Consider the following 16,296-nt stretch of genomic DNA (forward strand, 5'->3'; position numbering starts at 1 on the left):
ACGGAGAGCTAGATGCTCTATGGATGCAGGATGGCCATCATGGGATTTCTCTCCTTCTTCTTCTTCTTCTTCTTTGGAGCCGGGGATACGGTTCGGTCGAGCCAAGTCTTCTGAGAATCTGAGATGTGGTTGGCATTCTTGGAGCCTCATGAATAACGAGTTATGAGTATGAAGGCCTCATGGCTTTGTAGGATAATGTTGGATATACATGATGGAGCTATAATAATGTTAACATAGACTTCGAGTAACCTCTGCTTGTCTCTATGAGGCCTTCCTTCTTATTCCCGACTGCAGTTGAGTACTGCAAGGTGATACCAAGCCTTTCACATGTCACTCGTGGATGCAGCCACAAGTGCATCGTTCCTGCTGCGCTAAGCAGGCGAGCCCAAGTACTAGATAAAGTAATGGCGTGGCACAGAGTGTCGATGAGCTGTGTGCGAGGGTGCAATATCAGCGAGATGCCAATGACGCAGCGGCAGATGATGAATAGCGTGTGAGTGGCTTGTGAATGGCTTGGTGTTCAGCCGCCTAAAACGTTAGAGGCCGCCGTCGGGGGTGTCGGGACTCGGAGTTAGCCCTCCGCGCGCGAGGTGCTTGATGCTTCGTGTCCTTTACGAGGTGTTCGTGGGCGCGCGGGAAGCTGTTGAGATGCGATGGCAAGACAGGCGTGTGAGATGCGGCATAGAAGCAGAAGAAGAAGAAGAAGATCAATAGAAGTCACTCGGCATATATCAGAAATATCATCATCTTGCTGTGACGCACTCACCCGCTGCAGCGCCTCCGTCGACCCCTGCTTAGTGGCATCCCGAACGGGGGAGCACTCCTAAGCTCACTACCACATGGAGCGCCTTCACTCTGCCACCTCCAGCAATTCCCCGTCTCCCGCCCTACATTGTTAGCCTCAACGCCGAGTCGATGTGAATGTGTAGCACGTGAATCAACACAACCCCCAAACTGCGCCGCCCGTGTCAAGTGGGCGATTCGGCGGTTGCACTCGACGGTTGAGTAGCTCCCGAAGCGGATCAAGACCTACCTGGCCTCTTCTCGCAACGCCATCGAAACCGTTGAGCAGAGCAGCCGGTGCGACGCGTCAATTTCACACGTTACGACGCCCGGGCTAAGACAAAATCAATTACCTGTAAGCCCCTTTTCCCTCTCCCTATACTCCGTCATCCTACTGCCCTGGCCCTCTGCTCCCTCACCTGCCTGCCACTTCCACCCCAACCCATTGACCCATCGTACCGTGTTGACATTGGACGTCTTGCAGTAGTTACCACCGCACCCTCGAAGCGTTGCATACCACACCTCCTGTATCATGGAGCCGTGGATGAGCTGGGTCGTGTTCCTGGCCATTGGAGGCGCCGCCTACTGGTACTACATGCACCAGGGCAACACGGCGGATACCCGAGGACGCTCGACCACGGGCAAGTCGACGACTAGCTCGCTCAAGGAGGCAGTCAGCTGGGACACCCCAGAGAAGAAGCCCAAGGCACAAAAGGCTGCAAAGCCCAAGGCCCCTCGCAAGTCGGTCAAGACGGCCGTCCAGGATGCCGGCAACAAGGCCGCCGCGACCATCTCGCAAGCCGCCCCCAAGCAGGCTGCCGACGACAGCGCCGTCGAGCCCCCCGCCGCCTACACCAACAAGGCCCCGAGCGGCAAGGACGTCTCCGACATGCTCGGTGAGCGCGCCGCCTCGCCCGCTGTCATGAGCATCAAGCCCTCCGAGAAGCCAGCCAAGTCGGTCAAGGCTCAGACACAAAAGGCCGAGGTCGCGACCGAGTCCAAGAAGCAGCGCCAGAACAGGAAGAAGGTCGAGGAGGCCAAGGCCGCGCGCGAGGAAGAGGAGAAGGCGCGCAAGGCTCTCGAGGAGAAGCAGCGTCGTGTCGCTCGTGAGGCGCGCGGTGAGCCGGCCAAGAACGGTCTCGGACAGAGCAAGCCCCCCGCCTCCAACCCCTGGACCGAGGTGCCTTCTCGCGGTGCCGTCCAGCCTCCCAAGGCCGCTTCGTCTGGTCAGCTTCTCGACACCTTCGAGGCTCCTGTCCAAACCGCTACCAAGACTGCCGCCCCTACCAACGGCGCTGCCAAGACCGCTGCCCCTGTCAGTACCCTACCCTCAGAGGAAGAGCAGATGAGGCTTGCTATGGAGGACTCTGCCTGGACCACCGTTCCTAAGGGCGGAAAGCCCAAGCGCAAGACCGTCAACGAGGAGCTTGCTGAAGAGCTCAGCGAAGTCACCACGAAGCCCCAACAGTCCGCCAAGCCAGTTCGGCCAACCGAAGTCATTAAGGAGAACAAGAACCCCAGCTCGCGCTACCAGATCCTTGCCGAGGAGTTCAACCCCAAGACTGGCGACGATGCCGATGACTGGGCTGTCATGTGAAGTGGGTAAACATGACTCAGCCAGCAGCTGGTCTCGGGACCTCGGGTACATTCACGTACCCTGGACGACGATACACCTTTCGATTTCTATCCTATTGAAGACTGTTGGCGCACGTGAGATCTTCAGGCGTTGATCTGACCACCTCCAACTTTCATCACGATAGCATCATATTTGGCATGACGGACGAGCATAGCTCATACGACGGTGGAATTGTCCTTGTAAGCATGGGTATGGCTGGATCATCGGATGGGTTCCTTCCACTGCTTTGCTATCCAGGCCATGAAAGCATCGGCGTATGGGGTTGCATCTGATCTTATTGCAAAGGCTTCTTGCATTCGCGTCCTGTACTTCAATACCACATTTAAACATCAATCAGTACCCGACGCTGGAATAATGACTGTTGAGGCGCGCAGGTAGAAAAAGTAGTTGTTGAATTGCAGCTCCTCATACAAAACCTCCCACACATGTGTCTGCAGTACAGCCGTGCGTTGGTGAAAGCTATAAATACAACCGTGCTCCACCGTGTTGAAAGTGCCCGTGCCAAGTCGTGAATCAGCTAGTCAAGATTGGTCCGGAGGTATTTCGTACCGACTGCTACTCCTGACGCCATAGTCAGAGTCGAGTAGCAGAAATCTGGCCTCTTAGTAGTACTCTAGTAGGTTGCGCGAACCGAGGAACCAGCGCCGCAGCAACCCTGGGAACAGCCCACACGACGCAATTCAATATATTCACCATCACGCGCAACTGCCAGCTAGCAATCCCACCCTGCAATTTACTAGCCTGCAACAGAAGAAAGTAGTGAGACTCAACACATCAAAGTAAGGCGCAAAGGGTTAGGCCGCTGACATAATCTGACGTTCCGAAGGTCAATCGCGTGAAGGACACCTGTTCGGAGCAGCGCAACCCAATCACCTCTACACCTGCCGCCGCCCACCCTCTCTTCTTCTCTACTACACCACCAGCCATGGCGCAGATACGCGGCACCGCTGGCTACCATTTGGGCAACCAGAGCCCCTTTGGCAACTCGGGGCGCAACGACAACAGCACGAACGACCCCAGTCCGCTCGACCAACTGCGCGCCCAGACGAGCAAGCTCGAGGACCTGCTGGACACTGTCTTCGACCCCATCAAGCCGTGAGTCTTCAGAAACGGTGCCACGACGCTGCCCGCTTGGAAACCGGCTAATTCCCCCCGTAGATACCTCCCTGGCATCGGCCGCTTCCTCATCGTCGTTACCTTCCTCGAAGATGCCCTGCGCATTATCACACAATGGACCGACCAGCTTACGTACCTGCACGACTACCGCCACAGTACGTGTCCACTACCCCTCCCGCAGCAGCGCGTGAACATTGGCTAACACGGTCTCTCTCTGTCTGCAGTCTGGAACGGCGTCACGCACATGTTCCTCATCGTCAACATCGTCCTCATGACAGTCTGCTCCTTCGGCGTCATTTTCCGAAAGTACTCCGAATACAGCGTAGCGGGACTCATGACCGTCGTGGTGCTCCAGGGCATCGGCTACGGCCTCGTCTTCGACCTCAACTTCTTCCTGCGCAACCTGTCCGTCATGGGTGGTCTGCTCATGGTGCTCTCCGACTCGTGGGTGCGCAAGAAGTTTGCGCCCGCCGGCCTGCCCCAGCTCGACGAAAAGGACAAGAAGATGTACTTCCAGCTCGCCGGACGCGTCCTGCTCATCTTCCTCTTTGTGGGATTCGTGTTCCGCGGCGACTGGGGCTTCTGGAGAATCATTGCTAGTCTGTTGGGACTCGTGGCGTGTGTCATGGTGGTTGTGGGCTTCAAGGCAAAGTTCTCGGCTGTTATGCTCGTGCTTATTCTCAGCGTCTTCAACCTTTACGTTAACAACTGGTGGAAATTGCACCCGCACCACCCCCACAAGGACTTTGCCAAGTACGACTTCTTCCAAATCCTGTCCATTGTGTAAGTACCCTTGTCTTAGTCCCGAACCGCGCATTGCTAATCGTCATTCAGTGGCGGTCTCCTCTTGCTGGTCAACATGGGCCCCGGCCAATTTTCCGTCGACGAGAAGAAGAAGGTCTACTAGACTCGGACATGTTCACGCATCACGACACGTGTTTCGACTTTTTTGAACGGAACGGTCGCCTTATATTCGATATATAAACGCATATATGATATTCAATTGGGAAAAAACGAACGTGGTGGGGAAAAGCGAGAGATGATGGCGGTCTGGCAATCCCATTTTCAAGACGAAACCAGAACAGAACAGTCTAGACAGCAATTGGGTGTCAGGCAAAGAATGGATGTTGGGCTTTCAAAAAGCGCCAGGTTTTCCAACCGTCAGCCCTTGCATTGGGATGTTGTCCTTGTGCCGGGCATCTGGGAAATGGGGGGCAAACGTTGTGTAGAATTATGGAACGAATCCGGCGTTTGTTTCTTTACTTGCGAGTGATATGATGGCGATTTGGGCTTATGAATCGCACGTTCTAAAGGGGAAGATGCGTACTTTCTTCTTTTTACGTATATGGCAAATGCACATTCCCCCAATTTCACTTCCGCCTTTACGATGTAGATATGACACGGGTTCTGGACCCACAAGGATAAGTTCAAAGTGGAGTCAGTGTCGGTATCGGTGACCTCCGCGTTTGGCGGCTGCGGCATGCCACACACCTGCCATGCGCGGTTTGGTGTAGGCTGGTAGGGTTATCTAGACGCGAGGCGCGCCACTAGTTAGATAATCGTACATGTATCCATATACGTACCTTGGTACATTCACAGAACAGCAAACCAACAAACAACTATTCTACACACAACACTTCTTCCACATTCCTAGCTTTTCCACAGATATACAGATAAGATGGCACCGAATAAGATTATCATCGATACGGACCCTGTGAGTTACTTTCCATGTGTGAAAGTGCGGGGTAGAGAAGGCGGTGGGGGATGCGGGAATAGGAAGGGGCGACACCGAACTCGATGATTTGAGAGTGATTGAGAAGATGGGATATGGGGCTGACATAAGAATAATGAATAGGGCGTCGATGATATCCTGGCTATGCTACTGGCTTTCTCGGCTAAGAGCGAGGAGTTGGATATTCTCATGTTGAGTTTGACGTTTGGGAATGTCGAGGTTAAGAAGTATGTTTACAACATCCTCTTCGATTTGTTTCACATGCGTGGAACTCATGCGCTGGATGAGATCCAAGGTTGATAGAGGGGTGACGAATTGACTGACAAATTTCTAGTTGTCTACGCAATGTGGTCACGCTGTTCCATTATATTGAGAAAGAGAGAGCGTGGAGGAAGGAGAATGGCAGGCCTGAGGGGTTTGAAACGTTGGGTGCGAGGAAACCTATTGGTGAGTCTTTGATCGCAGGTGATGATGGAAAAAGAGAATGTGTGCTAACATGAGCGATAGTTGCTGTTGGTGCCGAGGAGCCATTGGCGGAACATATGATGGTCGCGGACTTCTTCCGTAAGTCGGCGGCTCCTGAGATAAATTGGATGGGAAGAGCGAATAGCTGACGTGGCATAGATGGGATTGATGGGTTGGGAGGTATACATCACAGTGTAAGCTCTTTGTCTTCCAACACGATATAGAGAGCTGGGAACTGACCTGATCCAGCACCCACACCTCTCACCAGAAGAGACGTGGAAGTCACTCTTCACACCTCAGCCGAAGAACATGTCGGCTGAAGAAACCAAGGCGCTGCAAAAAGTCAAGGAGAAACACTCGCTCTTCACTCCATCGCTGAAGCCCGCACACGAAGTCATGCTCGACTTGCTGAGGGAGAACGAGCCCGATACAGTTACTATTGTGGCAGTTGGACCGCTGACAAACCTCGCTATCGCCGCTGCGCAAGATCCCGAGACGTTTTTGAAGGTTAAGGAGGTAGTCGTCATGGGCGGTGCAATCGATGCGCCTGGAAACGTAAGTCCTGATCTTTTTCAGCTTACAATCTCACCTTTCGTCGCATCCTCTCCAGCTCTCCACAGCTCTGAAAAGCCACCCACAGCGTCGTCCACCCCCACCCCTCCACCTAATATACCACCCACACACCCTCTCCATCCCCGTCCCCCCCTTCAACCTAATCAAACAACCCAACACCCCCCTCCGCCACTCACTAAATCTTCGAAACCAGATGACCCCCGGCGCCGAATTCAACACCTACGCCGACTCCGTAGCCAGCGCGCGCGTCTTCGCCCTCACATCCGCGAACCCGCACCTCACCATGCCCCCCTCACTCTCAAACCCCCAGAAGAAAACCCAACTACCGGCGTACCCAAAAACGCTCAGCAAGCGCCTAACCATCAAACTCTTCCCGCTCGACACAACAGAACTACACGTCCTGCCCAAAACCATGTACGAAGACTACATCGCCCTAAAACCCATCAAGGGTTCTCCATTATCTGAATGGACCAGCCTATTCCTCACATCCACGTTCGCAAAAAACCTATCCCTGAACCCTCAACAAGACCCCACGAAATCCGGACTCCAACTCCACGACCCGCTGACGATCTGGTACGCTTTATGCCCCTCCAACCCGCTATGGAAGTTCAAAGAGGAGGATGTGAGGGTTGAGACGAGTGGGCAGTGGACTAGGGGTTGCACGATTGTGGATCGGAGGGGACGGCCGGTTACGGAGGGGGAGAGCAGTTTGGAGGAGGAGGTCGTGGGGGATGCGGGGGGGTGGAGGGATAGCAGGAGGGGGAATCGGGTTGGGTGGTGTACGAGGAGTCCTGGGGAGGGGAAATTTGCGAGGGTGTTGCTGCATAGGGTTTTGGGGGATGGGGAGCAGTGGTAGGGTGGAGTGGGAGTGGGTGTGTGGGGTTGAGTGGGTGATTGCTGTTTACTAAGAGGGTGGATGTGCATTGGAGTGTTGGGGATAGAGGAGCTGAGTGATCAGTCGTACTTGCTGCGCCACATACTTTAGATTTGTATCCACTGGACTTGGCACAAGCGTTCTTCTACCTGCACCATTGAAGTGCCAGCAATGTCTGTGGATGTATGTGCTGAAAGTATTTGCGCCTATGCCTATTTCAAACCTATCAAGCTTGCTACCTATCCGTCGGCTTACCCGCCAACCTACCCGCCATCACCCACCCCCCTATCCGTACCTGCCTTACACAATGCCTCATCAGGCTAGATCGATAGCGAGAACACCGACAGGTGTACTACATATGTCGCAGCTGGGATGACCCGGTACTATGGATATTCTCCGAAGAGAAGAGAGGGGTTTTGTGTAAGCTCTTGTGTCGCTGTGATACGAAAACGGCGGCCATTCCGAGTGGTTCGCTTAGAGAGGGTTTGTGTGAGATATATCCAGCTGGAGGAACACATGGGCGCGGTATTTCTTGTTGTGGTACAGTTGTGGTTAGGCATTGGTACACGATCATATCCCGATGTTGGGTTTCGGTGGCATGAGGGACTTTGGGGAAAATGGGAGGCTGGGTCGGTAGGTTGTTTGGAGGAGGCTCGGTGATGCATGGGAAAGAAATAGGTGAGCAAGCGTTTTCAAGAGCAACATGTCTTACTCTGCCTGTGCTTTACTTTCCCAACTGCCACATTCGATCCATCGTTCCGGTAAAACCCAGTCTCACATCATCCCATCTCACCCCCTTCCCCCTCCTCATCTCCATGCACTCTACTCACTCCACTCGCTCATGCCGTGCACCCATGCAATCCGGCTCCACCTACTCCATCGGAATCATAAGGGGAAAGCTAATTTCCGCCACCGGCACTTTCTCCGCTTCGTGCAATGTCGCACGGAGACGTTGTCGCGTTGCGTCATCTGTGTTGTGCGAAAAGGAAAGAGGACGGAGGAGCTAGCTGGGGCGGTTGGGCAAACTGGGAACTGGGAAAAAGGAGAGGAGCTTGAGGAAGGAAGGGACTGGGCAGGTTTGCAGAATCCATGGGGCTGGAAACGGAAGTTTGGTTAAACATGGAAGTAATTCAGACTTCTAGGTCAATAACTTTCAGCGGGTATCCGGATTCTTTTCTTTGAACAGGGTGGGACGGTGTGTATTGTTTGGCTAGGCTACATGTCCGGGTGCGTGGGATTGGCAAAGGGAGGAGGGCGGATTCACCGCTGTTCTAGTGTTACCCACTGAGCTGAGGGATCGTAATCAGCTCACCGCACCCTATATCAGGAGAACTTTGAAGAGGTATGCAGCATATATCAAAGTGAAAATACACAAAGCAGGCGACCTAACGTCAAAGTAGGCTCCAGGGTGTTCGCTTGTTGTTTCTTAGACGTGATGACTGCAGAAGTCCAATCAGACCCAAGAGGCTACAATAATCACTCGATTTCCGTATATTTGAGAGATGATGCCATTGTAGTCTCCTCACGTGGGAAATACAGCTCCAAATACCGCAATGCAACCGTCTTCACATATTTTCCATAAAGGTTTAGTCCAGAGGACGAAGATAGATTAAAGCCAGACCTCTGTATACTAGGTCTGCCAAAGTTGAAGAGAAAGAACAGGATACGATCGAGGGTATATCTTGTGTGAATGCCTGCCGCAAAGGAAAGAGATACATGCTTAAGTGCCACCAGCTCCGTACGCGGTAGATGCAACTGCGATGAAGGGAGAATCATGAAAACGTGCATTTGGGGGGATGAGAAAGGTTTGTTCTGGCCCCTGGGAATATAATTCATAAACGAACGCAAATGCCAGCAAATGGCAAAAGGGGGATACAACGCCACCGCTGAGATAATGCAAAAGATGAACGCGGACTTTCCAATTCTTACTAATGTGGCCCGAAGGCTACGGCAACTTTATTTGAAACTCAGGTTGCTCCTATGCCCGCATGTCGTCATTGAGGGAAGCCACCCTGTTGTTGTTGGTGACTGGAAGGCATTCGCGAGGCGGTCCACGAGAACATGGCCATGTCGCAGATACGCGCAAGAACCTGCTGGGTAGATGCACGGCTCTCATGACTGATGAACGACATGGCGACACAAAGCTTATTCAAGTCGCTGTCTGGACTTTGGTCGACCTGAGGTGGTAGGGCGTTGGGGAAGCCACCAATGCGGCTACCGTAATGACGAGCGATCGCAATCGAGTAGATGGCATCGCGCACCTCGTGCATGCACAGGACGCCGCGTAGTACTGAAAGTGCGCCGTCGGCTGCTCCGGGCGGGGCAGTGTCTGAGCCCGAGAATTGGACAAAGTCTCCGAGATGTTGCCAGAAGTCGACTTGCGACCTCTTGACATCATCAAGCGTAGGGGGGTATGCCAATTGACGTGTGGGATTCGAGTCCAGATTTTGATTCGTCATAAGAGCTTCCAGCACGTCGAGACGCGCGCGGGTTTCTCTCATCGCAAAGTCTTCACCTTCTGGCTGTGCTCCGTTGGTGCTTGGAAGGTTCTGCTTGCACGTACTCAACAAGTGCCATAATAAGCGAGCCTCTTGACTAAAGACGCCGGTCATATCGGTGTCGGCGGTAGCCTTGTACTTGATGGTCTCGGTGAAGAAAGCGGCCTCTTCATGTAGGGAGCGGTCGCTGAAGACTCTGTTGAGAGCATTGTTGTTCGTCGAGAACCAGTTGGTCTCAAGTACGAGGTCGAGCCCTTGGCAGTAGTCGTTGATGAAGATGCGGCTGAACTCGTCGTCGATTTCCCGGGGTACCGGCGAGGTCCGCTGAGGAACCTCGGGCGGGCTGTGGTTGCAGATGCCAAAAATGTCTTGGATATTCAACCGCTTGCCTGAATCTGCGTTAGGACTGTGATGGCGATATGGAGCAGGATACCAACCTTTCATGGGCTCTGGCGGAGGCGGGTGGTAGCTGGCGCCTGGAGGCCCTCTCATGTTGGGATCCATCGGGTGCACGCCGTTGTAGTGTTGGGGTGGCTGTAGATTGGGATCGGCTTGCGCCAGTGCAGGGTCTATGGCGTGGAAGTTGCCTTGCTGATGTTCGCCACTCGTAGCAGGAGCGGCAGTCGCGTACCCCGCGGACGAGGCAGGCGCGTACCCTTGGGGTACCGGACTTTGACTGTAATTGGAGGAGGAAGGTGCGGGCGCCGGTGCGCTTGTCGCGTGGGGTGCGGGCGCAGAGTTGGGAGCAGGTTGTATTTGGGCGGGACCGGATTGCTGCTTGAAAATCGGGTCGTAACCCAAGCACTCTCGTTTGCTCTTCTGGCAGTTCCGGCACATGGGGTGGGCTTCGTCGCACTGTCGGGGTGGTGGTTAGCGCATGAGCAGGTGAGTAGTGATGTTGGTGCGCGATGCAGAAAATTTGCCAGAAATCGGCGCAGCTGTATTTGCAGCCCGCAACGGCGATGTTGCGAGGCAAAGTGCTGCAGCCCACTGAATAGCAGTGTTGCTGCACAGCCGGTCGCTTCTGACACGCGAGAGGTTGGATTAGAGGAGTTTGGGTTCCTCGCTCGGTTAAGCAAGCGACAAGCAATAGCTCCTCTGACATCGCGTCGCGTCTGCACCGCGTTCCATTGACGTATGCACTCACCTTTATTCTCCGTTTGCGACATGTCAGACAGCCAGTCTTGGTGCGACGCTTGATCTCCTTCTTGTGGCGACCACCAGACAGCACTCTCTGGTCGCCCTGCGGCGGCAGCTGGTATCGCATGGCATTGAATTGCGGGCCCATGTTGCCCATCATGGGCGGGCCTTGCTGCGCATGCGCTGGGTGCGGATAGTACTGCGGCATACCGTGCTGCGGCGGTGGGAGCGGAGAGCCCATGGGCTGGGGCGGCTGCTGAGGTTGCGCCTGGGGCTGCTGGCCGTCCTGCAGACGTATTGGCGGCAGATTGAGGGGCGGCAGCGACATGTTGGAGCCCTGGGGAGAGCTGCGGTAGCCATCGTTGCTCTGCTGGCCTTGGGGCGGCGGGTAGGTATACGTGGGCTGCATCGAGGGCGACGGGTACGAGTGCGGTGAGGGATAGGCGACGGCCTGCTGCTGGCGCGACTGCATGTTAGGATCGGCCATGCTCTGGTGGGAAAAGTGCGAAGGGGCCGGCGAGTAGGGCGCCTGGGAGATGTGGGTGGAAAAGTCGTGCGACATGGGCTAGCAATGGAGTCTGCCACCGGGGCGCTCTTCAGTTCTTGGGGATGTCTTGAAGAGCACGGCGGCGCTAGAAAGCTTGAGGCGGATGGGAAGAGGGACGGCAAGCCTGGCAAGGAACTGGGATTAGCTGAGTTGGCGAAGGCGTTATGACCCGCGGAACAGGGGCCTGGCCTCGCTCGGTTCGACGCCGCCGCGCTGCACGTAGTTGTGCGTGCACTACATAGATTGGGATAACAAATACGTGAACGACTCAAAGACTAACAAGTCCAGGGAATGAAAGTGAGGAGGGCTAAGTTATGATAGATGAGGAAGGATGAGGATGATGAAGGCCTGGCATGCCAGCTGCCGCTCCCAGAAATGCATCGCGCGCGATATCCCTCACTCATCTCGTCCGTCTAGGAGGCAGCGAGTGGACTCAGTGGAGGGTGGGCTGCAGCTGGCTAGCCGCCTTTAGCAGGTAATGAGGGCGCATGTGGCAGTGCCATGAAGGAATCAACCGACTTTACTTACAAGCTGCCTACAAGCGAGTCTCGCTTGAGCGGAAGGTAGCGAACAGGGTACTGCTGTCCGACGGGCTAGCGACGCGCGACGATGAGCTGGCCGAGGAGAGCTTGGGCAGAGGAGCACTTCTAGCGACGAGAGGGCGGCAGGCCGATGCAGCCAGAGCAATCGGGCATTTCTTCAGCAAAAGGCTAAAGGCGCAGACCGCTCCCCAGCGCAGAAAGAACTTCAGCGTGCCAGGGCCGCTAGCCTGCATCGGGCCAATCACGTGCCGCTCTGCGCTGCGCACTGGGGCCCGCCACACTGTTCTTCCTGCAATCAGCGTCGTCCCGTCCGCTGCTGCACCTCTCTATTGCCCATTACCCAAGTACCTTACTGAGCCGAGCCTCGTGCGGCGTGCAGCGACATTCTGACCCGCTTAGACACACCATGCAGCCGCCCATACCACCCACACTGCACCGTTTGCGTTGCTCAACCCTCATCCGACGGACTGGCAGAATTTGATTAAGGCTGATTGCGCAGTACCTGGGTCCCGGTCCAGCCGGCGCGAGCGGCATCTCTTCGAGAACACCTCCCTCTTGCACCCTCTGCACCCTCACTGCTCGCTTAGCTATCGGTGGCTTGCTCCTGCATCGTCACGACGAACCATTCTGTGCCTGCTTGCACATCTCTGATGCCGCGTATTCTTAGCCTGCCCTTATTTCACTGCCCATTTCAGTGCGCAATGGCCCCGCAGCGTCCTCGCCATGACCCTTTGCTCCCACTGCGGGTGACGTATGTAGCTCCCGATGTGACAATCGTGCAATGGTGCGCTGTCCAACGATCAAGCACACGAGCATTCGATCTCCAGACTGCGTCTTACGGGCCGGTTTCCCTTCCAGGGTGGCCAGCGGCGCGCCTCGTCCTATCTAAAGCGCGCGCTGACATCAACTTCCGCCTGTCCAATTCAATCTCCCTGCCTATTTACCCGCAATGGGCATATCGCAAGGGCGGCTTCCATTGCCAGCCACAACGCCGCATCTGAAGACATCTGGCGGAATCCTCCATGGGTTATCTGCGGGTAAATAAACGCATATCGGGTTAAGCCATTGCCTGCTAGAGCTGAGTGTGACCAACCTGTAGGAGGTGCATCACCGGCAAGACTTGTCCTTCCGTCTGGGTAGCACTAGGAGGCCGCCAACACGTGTCGAGATATCTACTGGACACCTTACCATTGTCGCCGAACAACCTTCGCGCCAAACAAGCTGGTTGGACTTTGCGATGCGACAGGCGATGCGACAGGCGATACTGCATTGCAAATCTCTTGTCCAGTGTTGCACAAGCAAAGACCCTGGTCCTAGGGCTGACAAGGTGCATCTAACAGGCCGCTACCAGCGCGCGCGCAGGGAAGTCTGCACTCGGTGCGACCAAGAACACAGCGCCAGAGAAGCTTGTGGAACACTGCTAATTGTCGTTCGTTCGCAAAGTATCTTTCGCGGGCGCCCGCTGAGACATGGTAAGATCTCGTCTATCGCAGTGCACAGAAAAGCCAGGTCAGGGATACCCCCGCACACGAAAGCATCGAACGCTTCTCGAACAAAGTTGAACGCCAACCGAGCGAGCTTTGCGCATCATCCTTCCGCCCCGCTCTCGCCTACAGACCGCCTGAAGCGACAGGTGTCTTGATCATCGCTGCAATACGAGATGCATCGGGCTTTGCAAGGGATGGATTTCTCCCTTGTTCATTTGGATCTCGCACAATAAGTTTTTGTCTTGTTATGCCTGATCTCACAACAACGGCTGAGTCGTGCGTTGGCCACTTCTTACCCAAAGCTGCAGACCCTGAATAAGTTCACGCCATTGAGTTCACACTAAATATTGCTGTCGCGAACCGACTCGGCTTTACCCTGGAGTATCCCAGAATCTTGAGTAGGGATAGTCAGCAGCACAGACGTCGGCCAAGCGATATCCACGGTGTAGGAATCGGCGCGTTGCTCGTCCATTCCATAATCATGGTCGCGCACTCTGACCACCTCGACACCAACTTCAAGCTGTGTGAACCTGAGTCATCTCGAACACAGAAAATTTCCGTAGCTCAAGGACGCTGGAAATTTCCGATACTTCTGCGGTTCATGAATATCATTCTGATCTGCCAGTACTACACGTTCACAAGAACCAGGCAACAGCTTTTCTGAGTGCGTTAGAGCCACATTGTAAGTAAGGCGATTTCACACGCGGCGACGATATGATGAGCAACCACAGTTTGAACATGCAATGGAAACCCATGGTTTGTGGTGCATCCAAAGAGTCATGGATTTAAGGGTCTTCGTGCATGCGAGAGCGCTGAGAGGCAAGCTTAGCGTATGGAAAGGGCTGATGTTATCATCGCAAGAGTTGGGAACCAAGGTGGGTGAACACAAACTACTGTGTCTACTTCGATGTGTAGGGACCTCGTAAGTTCTGACTGGCACGCATCTCTCCAATATGATTTTCTTGATTCGCCCTTTTTTTTGTGGTACTTTGGTTGTCGTGGCCTCCACCTTCAGGCTGCCATTTCGGTACCGTGGGACGCACCACAGCAGACTTGTACAAAATAAGGGGACACCCTCTATCTTGTACTTTCTCATATCGTCGCGCAGTCTCCATCTTGTGCGCACTGTCTACCGTTTTCCCAACCGGCACTCCACCCCAACTCTTTCAGCTCGTCTAACTCCCATACATACCAATGGTCAACATGTCCACAACAATAGACCAAAAAAAAGAGGCCGCATACACCCTGCTCTCTGGTATGCTCACAAGCGTTCTACAAAAAGAGTGGAAAATAACAGACCGCCATTCGTCACAGTCCGCCCTCCTCGACGCACTCCTCCCCAAGCCAGCCCCGGTCACAGCCCCAGCTCCCATCGCCCCCATAAAGGTTCAGAAACAAAGCATCTTCCGCCTAGGCAACAGGACATTCGACCTCGGCCCCGAACACGACTCCTCCGCCAGTTCCTCCGACGATGATGGTGACGCTCCGATCCGGAGTGCGCGTCAGCTTAAGAGCGAGATGCGCAGGGTTAATGCGATTCAGAGGCGTGCGAAGAGGAGGGCGGAGAGGGGGAGGAGGAGGATTGAGAAACATCTTGGTGGGAATGAGGGTGTTGTCGAGTTTGAGACTTTGAAGAAGGTAGAGGTAACACTACCTCTGAAGACTACACAGAGGGCTGCGGAAACCCCGGTGAGGATGTTGAAGGAGCTGGAGGACTACAATAGTCCTGCAAGGAGTAGTCTGCTTAGCGATGCGCCCATGTCGCCGCGAAGTGCTGAGTTCAGTTCGACGGCTAGCGAGGCCAACTGCGAGGTTGCCGAATACGATGGCGTCGACAGTCCCATATCGGAACCCGTACAGGCACCCGGGCGACTACGAGGCTGCTCCTGCAAAGCCTGCGACTTCACAACCCAGTACTACCACAGCTGGACACGCCATTTCCGGGGCGTAATGCACATGGAAAAAGTAGCCAGGAGCACACAACGCAAAGGCCCGAACATCAAGTTCGTCAAGAAGGCAGCGAAGAGCCCACAACGCTCGGCATCAGCTGAGAAAGTTATGAACAAGGCGCTCGGGAAGATATGTGCAACAGAGCAATATTGCGATGCCTGTGATCGTGTTTTGCTCAAGTGCCATTGGAAGCGTCACGCGGTCTCTGCGATGCACGCAATCAATGTCAAGAACAAGGCGAAGAGGGACATGCTCAAGCGAGGTTCGAAGGTACCGGAGCATTATTGTAAAGAGTGCGATCGGGGGTTTTTTTTCGGCGAACTGGGGTGGCCATTTGAAGGCAAGAGCGCATTTGGAGAATGTGGCTAAGGCCAAAGAGGAGGAAGAGAGTGTGAGGCTTCACGCCCCGACACCGGAGTCCGTGGTGCTGTCCGTAGAAGAGGAAGAGCAGAAAGAAGAAGAAGAGGAAGAGTATGAGGATGACGGCTTCGGGGAAGAAGGCTACGAAGACTACGGTCACTACTGCGATGACTGCGATGTCACGTATGCTGGTGCGAAATGGGCGCGGCATTTGACTTCGGCAGGCCACGTATTCAACGTTATCCGGTCTGCGGACGGGGATGAGGAAATGGCGTCCGATGAGGAGGAAGAAGAGGAAGAGGAAGAGGAGGAAAGCATGGCAGACTACGATTCTGCCACTGATGGAGAGAGCATCGTGTTTGATGATGCGACGGATGAGGATTCTGCGTCGCCCTCGCCATCGCCCTCGCCATCACCCTCGTCGGAGGAGGACAACGTATCCAATGAGGGAATCACATTCCCGCGGGACGGTACACCGGTTGCCGACCTCGCATCGGGGGGGGGGGGGGGGGGGGGGGGGGGGGGGGGGGGGGGGGGGGGGGGGGGGGGGGGGGGGGGGGGGGGGGGGGGGGGGGGGGGGGGGGGGGGGGGGG

General features: G+C 54.9%; 5 protein-coding genes across 5 annotated transcripts; 4 read left to right on the forward strand and 1 right to left on the reverse strand.

The window, feature by feature from the left end:
- Positions 1 to 1,315: 1,315 nt before the first annotated feature.
- On the forward strand, positions 1,316 to 2,380 carry J4E86_011188 (uncharacterized protein; the record flags this gene model as incomplete). The annotated part of the gene is made up of 1 exon (XM_051451682.1): positions 1,316 to 2,380. The coding sequence occupies one exon, from the start codon at positions 1,316 to 1,318 to the stop codon at positions 2,378 to 2,380; it is 1,065 nt and encodes a 354-aa protein (XP_051297221.1).
- A 964-nt stretch (positions 2,381 to 3,344) lies between these two features.
- On the forward strand, positions 3,345 to 4,442 carry J4E86_011189 (uncharacterized protein; the record flags this gene model as incomplete). The annotated part of the gene is made up of 4 exons (XM_051451683.1): positions 3,345 to 3,514; positions 3,578 to 3,690; positions 3,760 to 4,318; positions 4,370 to 4,442. The coding sequence occupies 4 exons, from the start codon at positions 3,345 to 3,347 to the stop codon at positions 4,440 to 4,442; spliced, it is 915 nt and encodes a 304-aa protein (XP_051297222.1).
- Positions 4,443 to 5,411: 969 nt separating this feature from the next.
- J4E86_011190 (uncharacterized protein) lies at positions 5,412 to 7,161 on the forward strand (the record flags this gene model as incomplete). Its single annotated transcript, XM_051451684.1, has 6 exons — positions 5,412 to 5,494; positions 5,602 to 5,714; positions 5,775 to 5,831; positions 5,892 to 5,926; positions 5,982 to 6,287; positions 6,499 to 7,161. 6 exons carry the CDS (start codon positions 5,412 to 5,414, stop codon positions 7,159 to 7,161), a joined length of 1,257 nt encoding a protein of 418 aa, XP_051297223.1.
- A 2,012-nt stretch (positions 7,162 to 9,173) lies between these two features.
- J4E86_011191 (uncharacterized protein) lies at positions 9,174 to 11,379 on the reverse strand (the record flags this gene model as incomplete). Its single annotated transcript, XM_051451685.1, has 3 exons — positions 9,174 to 10,066; positions 10,115 to 10,532; positions 10,825 to 11,379. The coding sequence occupies 3 exons, from the start codon at positions 11,377 to 11,379 to the stop codon at positions 9,174 to 9,176; spliced, it is 1,866 nt and encodes a 621-aa protein (XP_051297224.1).
- A 3,217-nt stretch (positions 11,380 to 14,596) lies between these two features.
- On the forward strand, positions 14,597 to 16,173 carry J4E86_011192 (uncharacterized protein; the record flags this gene model as incomplete). Its single annotated transcript, XM_051451686.1, has 2 exons — positions 14,597 to 15,613; positions 15,684 to 16,173. Coding segments are annotated over 2 exons (1,507 nt in total), but the record flags the coding sequence as incomplete, so codon positions are not given.
- Positions 16,174 to 16,296: the final 123 nt, after the last annotated feature.

Source organism: Alternaria arbusti, assembly GCF_024043155.1.
Source record: "Alternaria arbusti strain BMP 1465 chromosome Unknown scaffold_30, whole genome shotgun sequence".
In the NCBI taxonomy this organism is placed as follows: Eukaryota; Fungi; Ascomycota; class Dothideomycetes; order Pleosporales; family Pleosporaceae; genus Alternaria; species Alternaria arbusti.